At 34.5% G+C, this 12,578-nt stretch overlaps 2 protein-coding genes across 2 annotated transcripts; one reads left to right on the top strand and one right to left on the bottom strand.

Annotated features, from left to right (window-relative positions):
• Positions 1 to 2,041: 2,041 nt before the first annotated feature.
• Positions 2,042 to 5,143, top strand: LOC122301125 (G-type lectin S-receptor-like serine/threonine-protein kinase SD2-5). Its single transcript, XM_043112232.1, has one exon. The coding sequence runs from the start codon at positions 2,558 to 2,560 to the stop codon at positions 4,991 to 4,993; it is 2,436 nt and encodes an 811-aa protein (XP_042968166.1). The 5' UTR covers positions 2,042 to 2,557; the 3' UTR covers positions 4,994 to 5,143.
• Positions 5,144 to 8,653: 3,510 nt separating this feature from the next.
• Positions 8,654 to 10,676, bottom strand: LOC122301123. Its single transcript, XM_043112231.1, has 3 exons — positions 9,808 to 10,676; positions 9,500 to 9,672; positions 8,654 to 9,055 (listed from the first exon to the last, which is right to left on the bottom strand). The coding sequence occupies exons 1-3, from the start codon at positions 10,447 to 10,449 to the stop codon at positions 8,908 to 8,910; spliced, it is 963 nt and encodes a 320-aa protein (XP_042968165.1). The 5' UTR covers positions 10,450 to 10,676; the 3' UTR covers positions 8,654 to 8,907.
• Positions 10,677 to 12,578: the final 1,902 nt, after the last annotated feature.

Genomic DNA, 12,578 nt, shown 5'->3' with positions numbered 1-12,578 from the left:
TATGTATTTTTCATGTTAATTCAAGTTTCAGAGCAAGTTCATGCTAAGTCAAGTTTCAGATCAAGTTCATGTCAAGTCAAGTTCAGTTCATGATTCAATTTAAGCTATGTCAATTATGCTATGTTGTACGCTAAGTTATGCTTTAATTACTTATGAATTTGATTATGCATTTATGCTTTTACTGTCATACATGTATCATTAGTCTGTATGGAAGTTTTTTGTTAACTTGCTGAGATTTGTAATCAAATCTCACTTTGGTAGTCCCAACTACCATTCCCCCCGAATGGTAGATCTTGTTACAGGACCTGAAGGAGAATCAGGAGCTGATCAACTAGACACAGTTGACTAAGTGACGGTGCGACATAAATGTTGATATAGTAATTAACGTAAATTACTACTTGTACGATTGAGTTGCATCTCTACTACTTTTTGGATCATAACCATTTTGGACTAGTGTTGTGATCTTAGTTGTTCAATGGATTTTTATTAATGAAGTATATTTTAAGCATTTGGGATATTTTCAATTTGGTGCATAGTATTGCTAAAGAAAAAATTTATCCGCTGCGAATATTGCATATTGTTAGATGCATGTTAGGAATATTGCATCTTATATGTCATGAACGGGGGCAGGTAATCTTGTGTTGCATGTCTCGACGCTTCAAATGTCCGTCCGATCCCAAACGGAATTTGGGGGCGTCACACTTTCCCTACAGGTCATTCTGGATCCGGCCAACATATGATTTGAGCGGGTCGATGTGCTCTTCGTGGCCCAACTTCTTGAACGCCTTTCTAATTTTCTACGTCTCGTGTTTAGTATTGGTATAAATTGAATATAAAAATGCCAACAATAGCTCTCAAGTAGTACTACAGTGTGATGAGTGGCATGCAACAATATTCTAGGACGCACAGCTTGATTACTTGATTTTCTCGGAGAATCTGACGCATCAAGAGGAGGTCGTACTACTAGAATCTATGAAAAAACAAACCCAATGGTTCACATGATTCACAAGGAAGTCAAAATTGTGTGCATTGTTTATCAAATTACGAGCTGGAGGTAACAAATTAATGATAATCAAATAGTTTGCATTATTGCCAAAGTTGATTTTGTTGTGGGACGATTTTCCATTTCCTCCGATGTGGCCACGACTTTTGACCAACTTCTTTCCTTTTATTAAAAATGAATAATGTTATATATAGTTATAAATTATGTTATTATATAAATTTTGTATATTTTTTTAAATAAAATTTATTATTAACAAATTATTTTTTATATAAATTTCATATGTACTTATTTAAAAAAATAAATAAATAATATATCTATACTTTATAACTGTAAATATAGTTTTTATATTAAAAATGATCTCTTTAGAAACAAACGACAAACTCCCATCAAAAACAAACTTTTGACTTTGAATAAACAACGAAAAATTGCATATTATGTCGGTTGACTATGGCGTATCGTGAGTCGTGATCGAATGGTACATTGAGGGTTGCCATCTAGGGCTACAGGTGTTACATGAAGTGGGTTAGTGAAAATATATATATATATATATATTAAACTTTTTTAGTGTGCAGAATATATTATTTAAATAATAAAATTTGATTTATAAGATTTAAATTTTAAAATATATATATTTTAAACTAAATTAGGTCATATAATACTTTATTATATCTATTCTACTATATCTACTTTACGTGTTCACTTGATAATAGAATTTTTATAAAAAAAAAAAAAATGACAGTCTAAATAATTATTGAGAGTTTCAAAACTTTGAAAGTTTTTATAAAGAAAAAGAATGAAGTAGGACGAATAAAGGGCACGCATGTTCGGTGAGACATTTGACTTTGAAAAGAAAAAGAAAAAGAAAAATATGAATGTTGTACCAATCGCAGCAGCAAAAATAAAAATGAGAAAGGAAAGGTTAAAAGGGAAATATGACAAATTTAATGCAAAATCACCCTTATGACATTTTTTTTTTAATTATTATTATTATTATTTCAAAAAGCAGCTGATTCTTCAGTATAACGGCATCTTCACCGTTTCCTTTGTATGGACAGCTCAAAGCATGTTCGTCCTTAATGAATGAATACTGCTTTCTTTCGATAAATGGCTCAAAGCATGTTCCTTCTTAATAAAGAAACACTGCTTTGGAATCTGACGATCTATTTCCACAACCTCTCTGTACGAGCGTCTCTATCTGTACCTGCACTTAAATTTAATTAGAGACAGACAGACGGTGATGGTTCGCGTTATTCATATCCACAAAATAAGAAAACACGGTCTTTGCAAACCCATTTGTTTCTGTAACTGAATCAAGAAATGAGGTTAGCATCTCTGCAAGTATCTCGACTTTTATAAAATTCTCATTTTGGGTGTCGGGCAATATCGATCATGAGTGTTAGAGACTGTAAAGTCAAATTCGAAGTTCTTCTTTGACGTTCGTTTTTCAGCATAAATTTGTCCGAAGCCCTGAGATTTTTAGCCGGTATCCATATTGATAAGATTTTTGTTCACTAATTTAGCCAAGCTCCATCAATTGACTCGGTTACTGGAATTATGGGTTTGTTCCCATTCATAATCTTGCATCTTTGTCTACTCGTTATGTTTGAGACCTGCATTGCCAGCATTCAACAGTTTGGAAAAATATATCCTGGGTACCAAGCTTCTCAGATGGTATATATCGATAACAAAGGTATATTTCTACTGTCGAACAATGTGAAATTCGCTTTTGGATTCTATACCAGTTTGGATGTTACACTGTTTCTTCTAGTTATCATTCACATACCTAGTTCCAAGGTGGTCTGGACTGCCAATAGAGACTTATTGGTTCAAAGGACAGATAACTTTGTGTTCGGAAAGAATGGAAATGTTTACTTGGAACGTGGGAATGGTGTTGTTTGGTCGACAAACACTACAGGGGAAACAACCACATCCATGGAATTGCGCGATTCAGGGAATTTGGTGTTGGTTGGGGTTGGTGGAAGAATTCTATGGCAGAGTTTTAGGCATCCTACTGATACCCTTTTGCCTGGTCAGGAATTCTTGGAAGGCATGCAGCTCAAAAGTTTTCCCAACCGTAATAACTTGTCTCAACATCTTGAATTCAGGTCTGGTGATTTGGTCTTGTCGGCAGGGTTTGAAACTCCACAAGTTTATTGGTCCATAACAAATGACAGCCGGAAAACCAATAACGGCATCAGCGGCAAGGTTCATTCTGTGACTCTGGCGTCCAGTTCCTGGAATTTCTATGATCAAAATAAAACCATACTTTGGCAATTTGTCTTCTCCAAGAATCCTGGATGGAATGCCTTCTGGGCTGCTGTTTTAGGCTCTGATGGGTCGATCTCATTTTATAATCTTCAAAAAGGGGCATCAAATTGTACTCCTGAGGCAATCAAAATACCACAAAGTTCTTGTGCCACTCCTCAGCCTTGTGGCCCGTACTATATCTGCTATTTTGAGAACAGATGCCAATGCCCTTCACTTCTCAGCTCACACTCTGATCTTTGCATGCCTCACATGAATTTAACCTGCGATGGCTCCAAGAGTTCAGTAAAGCTTCTACATATTGGCGATGATCTTAACTATTTTGCACTGAACTTTGTTACACCCTTGATGACATCTGATCTAAATGCTTGCAAAGAAGCATGCCTAGGAAATTGTTCCTGCCTTGTGCTGTTCTTTGAAAGCAGTTCTGGGAGTTGCTTTCTGTTTGACCAGGTAGGAAGTTTCCAACGGTCTAATGCGGGTTCTACTGGTTATATTTCGTATGTGAAGGTTTCAGGTGGGCCAAGTCCTGTCATCGGAAATGGAAGGAAGCACATCTTTTTAATCATGGTCGTGGCTTTTGCAACTGTGATGGTTATTTTTGGACTGCTTTATGCTGGATACTGGTGCCACCATAAAAAGAAGATATTAATACAATATCCTCTGGATGATTCTGAAGAGGATAATTTCTTGGACAATCTTCCTGAGATGCCTCTTCGTTTCAGCTACAATTATCTTTCTAGAGCAACCAAAAACTTCTCTACAAAGGTTGGCCATGGAGGGTTTGGCTCAGTCTACATAGGTGTGCTCCCAGATGGTACTCAAGTGGCTGTGAAACAGTTGGAGAGCACTGGGCAGGGGACAAAAGAGTTTAAAGCTGAAGTTACTACCATTGGGAATATCCATCATGTACACCTGGTCAACCTCAAAGGCTTCTGCGCTGAAGGACCCCACCGGCTTCTTGTCTACGAGTACATGAGCAAAGGGTCATTAGATAAATGGATCTTCAGCAAGAATGGGGACGGTCACTTGTTGGATTGGGATACAAGATTTAACATTGCTTTGGGAACAGCAAAGGGGTTGGCTTATCTCCACGAGGAATGTGAAGTGAAGATTGTCCACTGTGATATCAAACCTGAAAATGTTCTTCTGGATGATAATTACGTTGCAAAAGTTTCAGACTTTGGTTTAGCTAAGCTAATGAACCGAGAACAGAGCATTGTATATACAACACTACGGGGTACAAGAGGGTACCTTGCGCCAGAATGGATTACCAACTTTGCCATCTCAGAGAAGAGTGATGTATACAGTTACGGCATGGTCTTGCTTGAGATCATAGGAGGAAGAAAGAATTACAATTCGAGGGCTAATTCTGAGAAATCGCATTTTCCTTCTTATGCCTCCAAGATGTGGGAAGAAGGAAAATTGAGAGAAATCCTTGATACAGAGCTAAAGATTGATGAAAACGAAGAAAGGGTTGTCACTGCTATCAAAGTTGCATTGTGGTGTATACAAGAGGATATGCATTTAAGGCCACCAATGACTAAAGTAGTGCATATGCTTGAAGGTTCTTGTGCTGTGCCTCCGCCTCCAACATACTCTCAGTTGGGTTCTCTGTCAGGTTTCTCTAAATGGGGCAGTCAAGGACCTGCTTCATCTGGAGTACTTAATGGTTACTTCAGTGATGAGGCCTTGTCAGATGTTCGCTTATCAGGACCAAGATGATAGGACCAGATCTTATGGTAGAATATTTCATCTTAACTTCTCTATTGTTGTGATAAGTTTTGTAAATTTATCATTTATGTTAGATCTCAAGATTTGCTCATCTTGGTTTCTGACAACTTGTTAACGTTTTTTCACATGCACATTGAGCTTTGATTCTTCTAGTCCTGCTACGAATATTCCTGGAAAACTCACTGGTTTGGTTGATGCTTTCTGAATTGTTCAGTCTAGTCGACATGCATGTTGTCAATTTCTCCTCATAAAAAGTACAGGAGCGATCCAGAACCAGAAACAGAGACAGATCAGCAATATAATTATAAACTACAGGAGAGGAACAACATACGGGGTAGAAGACACATCGTGCATTATGATGCACGTTTGCAATCATACGCAAAGTAGAAAGGGTCAACTTGGGGACTCACTCAAGTGTCGAGATTCGCTCCCCTACTAGAGGAGCACTCGGCTCTATCAACGGGGTCAAATGGCGGGATTGAGAAAATTTACATGGGCTTTTCCGGTTTTGTTCTTAACAGTCTCGCACATACTTGGGCCATGCCTCGGCGAAACTCATCCAGCTCGGACTTTGGATTTTCATTTGCCATATTTAAACATAAAAAGAGAATTGCTTTTCATTTTCAAAGAAAATACTTACCAATTGCCATTAAATTTTAGATATTTATTTATTATAAAGTAGAATTAACGTATTATATTAAAGCTAATTGTATACTATGCACTCCACTAATATAACATTCTCATAATATTAATTATTAATCATATGGGAAACATGTTTTGGAATTTATTGATGAATTTTTTTTTTTTAACTTTTTAAAAAACAATTAATATTGTATACAATATTACATTGAGAATGTTTACAACTAGTATAACTCCTTTTATTTATAGGAGCGTGTTATAAAAGTATATTTACCTGCAAATAGATTTATCATCATAACGCACTCAAGTTACTGTATGAATTTAACGATCTCAAGTGAAAGATAGATAGATACATAAACTGAATCTTAGAATATTTATTATTTATATAAATATTTCGACCAATATTAAATGATCAATAACTATGATATGACACATTTTAGGTATCTGTCTTGTTATCATTTAAGATCTAAATTTAAACCAAACTCGAGAGAATCTTAATTTTAAAGGCATGGTTAGAGTGACCATACCGCATGACAAAAATATCATTGAGTTGCTTTTGAAACTTTAGACGCCAAATGCTAAAACGACATTAAAATACAACAAAATTCAGATACCATCATCATGGTTTGACAAAAATCTCCAGGGATACCTAGTGACTCAAAAAATAATCACTCTAATGAAAGCCGGCTTAAATATCTGTGCCTACACAGAGATCCCTATGCATATGCTCGCCAACCACAAGCAAGGTAGGTACCAATTGCCACTCAGCGGTTGAGATGTTTCACTTGGCATTTAGCACCACCACCATTGCACCATGAGTTTTAATAGTATCCTTTTTCAATATTTCGATATTCCAAGGTGATAATAGGAATGAGTTCTATTACATGTAATTATTTTTATTTTGTGTATTCTTTATACATTTTATTGATATGATTAATTATAATAGTTATTTTATATTAAAAAAATATCATAATTAATCATATTAATAAAATACACAAAGAGTATGTAAAAATAATTGTACATAAACTTTTTTAATAAAAAATTTGGTGAAAGTTTCAAGATGAAAAACTGATCTTACAATTAAAAAATCTCAATAAAAAGTACTACGAGCATTGCCAAGTCTAAAATTTAGCTAGAATCTCACATTTTGACTATAACATCAAGTTTTAATTAAACGAGTTCATGTTGAACTAGTCATCTTAAAGGTAAAATAATAATATAATATTATATATATTAATAACATTTGATAATTTTTTTTATTTTACAAATACAATTCATATATTAATTAATAATTAAATATAATATTAATTTATTTATAAAAAAATATTAATTAATAATTTTTAGTACTTTTATTACTGTTTAAAAAATCTATTTCATGAAACTAAGTAATAACATGAACCAAAAAAGCATGATCATGTGTGGATGCATAAAACAGATATATTGGACAAATGATAAAATGCAATAGACGGAAGTAATTACTTAGAAAATAATATAATGTAAAATTTTATAAAATAATCTTTTGACATGTAAACAGTAACTCAAAAATTACTATAGTTGTTGAATTTTAGACTATTCTAGTGTAAAGACTTTTTCTCGTTTAGATTTACATTGATATTTGGCTAAGTCATTGCTTTGAGTGTAAAACGAGAACAGTTATTTTTAATGACAGACTTTTACGTCACTAATATGCCGACTAATATGTGAAGTGTGCTTACTAATCAAACTTTTTCGGGTAAAATGCAAGTGAATGTGGTTCAAAGATTGTAGGCTTCGTAAAATCCATTTTCATGGGTCCAGACTCCATAGGTTCGAAGCATTCCATCCATGCAACAGGAAAAACAACTGGAGGTGCTGACCGATGATATTTAATTACGACTAAGAAGGCTGGAGCTCCACTCCTTATAATAATAACTACAGACAAAACAGACAGATTAAAGTAAGAGGGAGCATGATATTGAGATATCAGCTTATCTCTGATTGTAAGTAAGAAACAGAGGTTGATGGGATGCAAAATGATTTGAGGCCGCAAATAACAATAACATCTATTTTGCAGAGATTATTATATAGGGATTGTACTGCAGACGAACTTGCAATTTGCAAGCCGCCCTGGCCTCTCCCCTTATTCTCCTCCGTCCATTTTTCACGCTGGATATTTTTATCAATTTATGTTGATGTTCATCTGGTGTGACTGGTATTTTTCGGAAGTTAACCTTCCTGGAATTTGTTGGCTCCCACTGTTTTGCAGAAAAGTTTAAAGAGATGTGAACCTTAAAACAAAAATCTAGAACCTACTTTTTGGAATGATCTGAACCCACTAGGAATACTAGTGAAAATGCACCCGAACCAAAACAAGTTGAAAGGAAAAAAAAATAGAAACAACGTTAGATTCTAAGTTGAAAACACTTGACGTTGAGTTAAGTTTAAAATAAGATAATAGAATGTTATAAAACCCATTTAAGATTAATTTAGGTGTTAAGATAAATTTAAAAATATTTATGAAAAATAAAAAAAAAGAATAAATTTCACATATAAAATAATATTGGGTTAAAAAAAATTATATATATCAAAAATTTTGAATTTGGATGAAATTTAAACTAAATAATTTTAAAATTAAATATTTAGATGTTAGATTAGATTAAATTACAATCAACCAATTGAGCCTGTTTGGCATGCAAATCTTGGAACTCGCAGTTTCAACTTTCAACGCAGCATCTTTCCCTACTCACCTTATAACAAATTACAAGCTGAATGCTTTTTGCCCTTTTTTTTTCCCCCTCTTTTTTGGAAGCAGCCTAATGGGTCTAGTAAATATTTTTCTAGCTTATCTTCTTGTTCTTTCAGGCTGTGCAATTCATCGGCTAGATATACATACCAATTAATAAGTTGCATCAGTTTGAAAGCTCAGGGAAAAATGGAGGATTACATCAGTTGAAAATGACGTGGTTTATTGCATTGCATTGCACTGCAGCTTCATTCATCATTTTCCATTGTATAATAATTTAGACTACGGCGTTAACAATTAGGGGACTTGTCTTTCTTTTCTTGATACCGAGCAAACACAAGTCAAACATAAGTACATATTTCCTCATTTCACACATTCAAAATGTTCCTGCTTAACTGATATTGGGGTGGGGGACGGCTAATGAGAACTTATTGTCAGAAAAACAGTTCTTACCCATATTTACAGAAAAGGAGGTACGTTATTTCTTAACTACTATGTTACTTGAGCTTATCCCGCAGGGAGGAGAGTTTTCAAGATTTGAGATTTAAGCTGCAGTTAAATGAGAATGGTGAGAGGCTCCATGGAAGACACTCGTTGGAGAAGCAAGACTGTGATCAGTTTTGCGTTGTTCTTCCTCATCCTCTTCTTCTTCAGCATCCCATAGAAATCGAGCATACGAGGCTAAGACATAACTGCAACAGAAGTTTACATCGAACTTTAGCAACAACTTTGCTAAAGCGTTTTTTACAACGCATCTACGGTAAGAAAAGTGAAGACATAAAAATATCTTCTTTTTTTAGCAGTACAAAGTACAGTCCAACAAAATATCTTTGGATGAGACAAATTATTAGAAGGGTAGGGGTACTGTATCCACAATTTGCCAGCCTGTGTGGTGGCCTAATAATTGTACTTTTCTTTTTATTTTTTTATTTTAAATATTTTTAAGAAATGTTTTTTCATCAGCTCATATAGGAAAAACTAACCCTTGAAAGAATCAATCTAAAACAAATTAAGATTTTATTTACACGCACATAATATTGGTATTGGGATTAAAATCTAAAAATAGTCAAAACCCAAGCTTGATGAGCTGAAATATGACCAGGAGAGTTCGAGTAACAAGGAGATAGCTTTCTTACCAATCTTCTGGGGCGGTTTTAACCGCTTGATGAAAATATGTCTCGGCTCGATCAGCATCCTTATTGATTTTCCATATCAAATCAGCATAGAGAGAGAGAGCATTTCCATCGCTTGGATTAGCCAAAATTGCTCGTCCACAATACTCTTCTGCTTTATTGAGATCTCCACGAACCTTCATGCAAATAAAATCACCAAACAAAAGTTTACCATATAAGTGAATTAGCTAGGCCGGATCGTTTCTTTTGTGTAGCAACGTAACAAAGAAAGGGATCAATAACGTTATAATTTCAAATGACTTCTTGATTACCTCCTTTAAAAACTTTGCATAGTTTCCAAGCAAAAGTGCATTCCCTGGGTTTGCTTCAATCATCTTCTGGTAATAAACATCAGTATTCTCACTTCCATGATTATTGCTTTCAAAAGACCCTGACCAGCCATCATCACTTCCATCTCCACCATTTGATCCTCGCCTACCACCACCACCACAAATCCGACCACCATCACTCCCAACTCCACCGCCCGCCACCAGAGTCTGCATAACGCTATCTTTCTTCCCCACAGCACACACTTCATTATCCACAACACTCTCACCCAACCCAGAGCTTGAAAAAAGCCTCTGAACTGAAGATACCGATGATACCAAATATGGCTTTAGCTCCTGTTCCTCCTCTTCTTCACCTTCTTTGACAGTGAATTTTGGTTGTTTTTTATGGGAGTGAGATATGGAATTCCTCTTTCTGGGCTTCGGTGGGGATTGAAAGTCGGTTTCTGTCAAGGCTTGGGTTAGCTTCTTGGTCGAGTCCTCTGTGGGAAAATGATGAAAAGATGTTGTCAAGGAAACTGATCTGGTTCTCTGAAGATGAAGAACTGGTTCGGGCTCTGGGGAAGAATCCTTGGTGTGAGGTATCCATGAGTTTAAGATCGGTGCGGAGGAGCTCCTCAGAAGCATGGCTTTTGATTTCAGAGGGAGAGAGAGACAACGTTGAACGATGCAGAGAATGAGAACGCAGCTCGTTAATAAAAAAGAATCTGGCTTTTGAGAGGTGGTAACAGAGTAGAGAGAGAGAGCTCTCGGGGAAGTGGAGCGAGTCAAAGTCTCGAAGCCAAAGGGGATTTTCTCTGAGAGACGAAGCAATGCCTCCTCTTGTTGAACACCGAACTGTAGATCCGAAGTGGTACTTTGAAATAAAAGAAAGGGTAGGGTGTGTGAAGGAACAAGAGATGAGTCAATCTGGGCCGTACGATTGTTGTTATCTTGCTATGTGGCACAGCACATTGCTCAGTGTAAGCGGCTCGGATTAAGTACTGTTCAATCATACTGTCTCTGAGGGACTGACACGTGGGTTTATATCACGTGACGTGTGAGCCCACCATAGTTGATTGACTCTATTTTTTAATCATCCGCTGGCATCAGGATTGCACGGTCATGAATCGGTTTTGGAAGTAACGAAAGTGGCATCCGCTGCCTGCTTAGCTTTCCCCATGGACTTTGACACGTTCTTCCTTGAATCAGAAAGAGAATGTGGCTCTATGTCACCCGACTGTCACAAAATGTTCACCAATGACCAATGAGTGCCCGGATATGATTATGAGAACGAACATAATTGAGGATGTGATACATTGAGATTATTTTATAATCCAATGAATATTATAAGCTAATTATCCTAATGCATTAGGAGACGTGGATGCGGCAGTTCTTTCTAGTCAGTTTAGATCAATACATTACAGCATAACTCTCTTTACTGCAACTTTCAACTGCAGTTTTATAGTCTGTTTATCAGACTAATTAAAAATCATCATCAAACAATTTTTCTCTTGTGTGAATTGGATGAGAGCCATTTGTTTGGTTCCGATCACTCCTTTTATTTTTTCTTTTTGTGTTATAATGTGTGTTAGCTTTAGGAAGACTGTAGGGGACTCACACCCCATCAAATTTGTATCTTGTTTTTGTTAGTTTATCTATAAATGTTCTACTTTCTAGGGGGGAAAAAAAAACCTAATGCATTACAAGAATGACCTTAAAAATCTACTCATCATTCCTACGAGTGTAAAAAAAAAAAAATCAGAAAACTGGTTAAATCGGATCAGACTAAATTGAACTGGTAGATTCAAACCAGTTTCTAAATAATCCAGTGCAATACCAATTCTTAAAAATCAAAACTAGTCCTAAACAGTTAGACCGATGCGGTACCGATTCCTAAATTTTGAAAATCGATTTAAACCGAATTGAAACAGTATATATTTATAATTTTTTATATTTTATTATATATTATATGTTAAATTGCTAATTAATATGACATAAAATTCTAATCTTATTATTCAAGTCAAATAATTTTATAACATAAAATTAATATAACATGTGATATAGCATAAAATTAATCTTATAATTTTTACAACATTTGATAAATTTTGGTCTATTTATTAATATCAAGTTATTAATATAAATTTACTTTTGATATATATAAAGAATAAATACATTTTTACAGATTTGATCATATATGCTCATATAAAAAGTCTAGAACTTATATAAATTATATTTAAATTCAATATTATACTAGTATGTGTTAATTGTTATAAAATAATGTACTTGTACTATAATATAAATAGATTTACAGTTTAGTATATATAAATATCATATTATTACTAACATTGATAATTCGTAAAACTAGAAAAATTAGACCAAAATCGAAAAAACCAGAAGTTTCGATTTAGGTAGTGAATCGGCCTGATATCAATTCTTAAATTTTTAAAACTGATATATACTAATTTGATTAAAAAAAATGTATAAAACCGAACCCTTTACACCTCTAATCATTTATACATTACACTCCACAAATAATTTTTAAATTTTTTTTCCTTACCAAATATGTGATGTATAAATAATGAATAGAAAAATTCCTTTAATTTAATAAGAATAAAAATAAAAACCCTAGTGTAATGTGCGGATGATAAGTAAAAATACTCTTTATAAAATAAGTTTTATGTATTTTATCTTACAAAAGGCCATTCCATTTTGATCTCGTTTGGATATAAGTAATGTTTTATCTCATCGTATCTCATATTATCATTACAATTTTT

This window comes from Carya illinoinensis, chromosome 2 (genome assembly GCF_018687715.1).
Source record: "Carya illinoinensis cultivar Pawnee chromosome 2, C.illinoinensisPawnee_v1, whole genome shotgun sequence".
Classification (NCBI taxonomy): domain Eukaryota; kingdom Viridiplantae; phylum Streptophyta; class Magnoliopsida; order Fagales; family Juglandaceae; genus Carya; species Carya illinoinensis.
The sequence above is the reverse complement of the archived record's forward strand: the minus strand, read 5'-3'. Positions and strand labels throughout refer to the sequence as shown.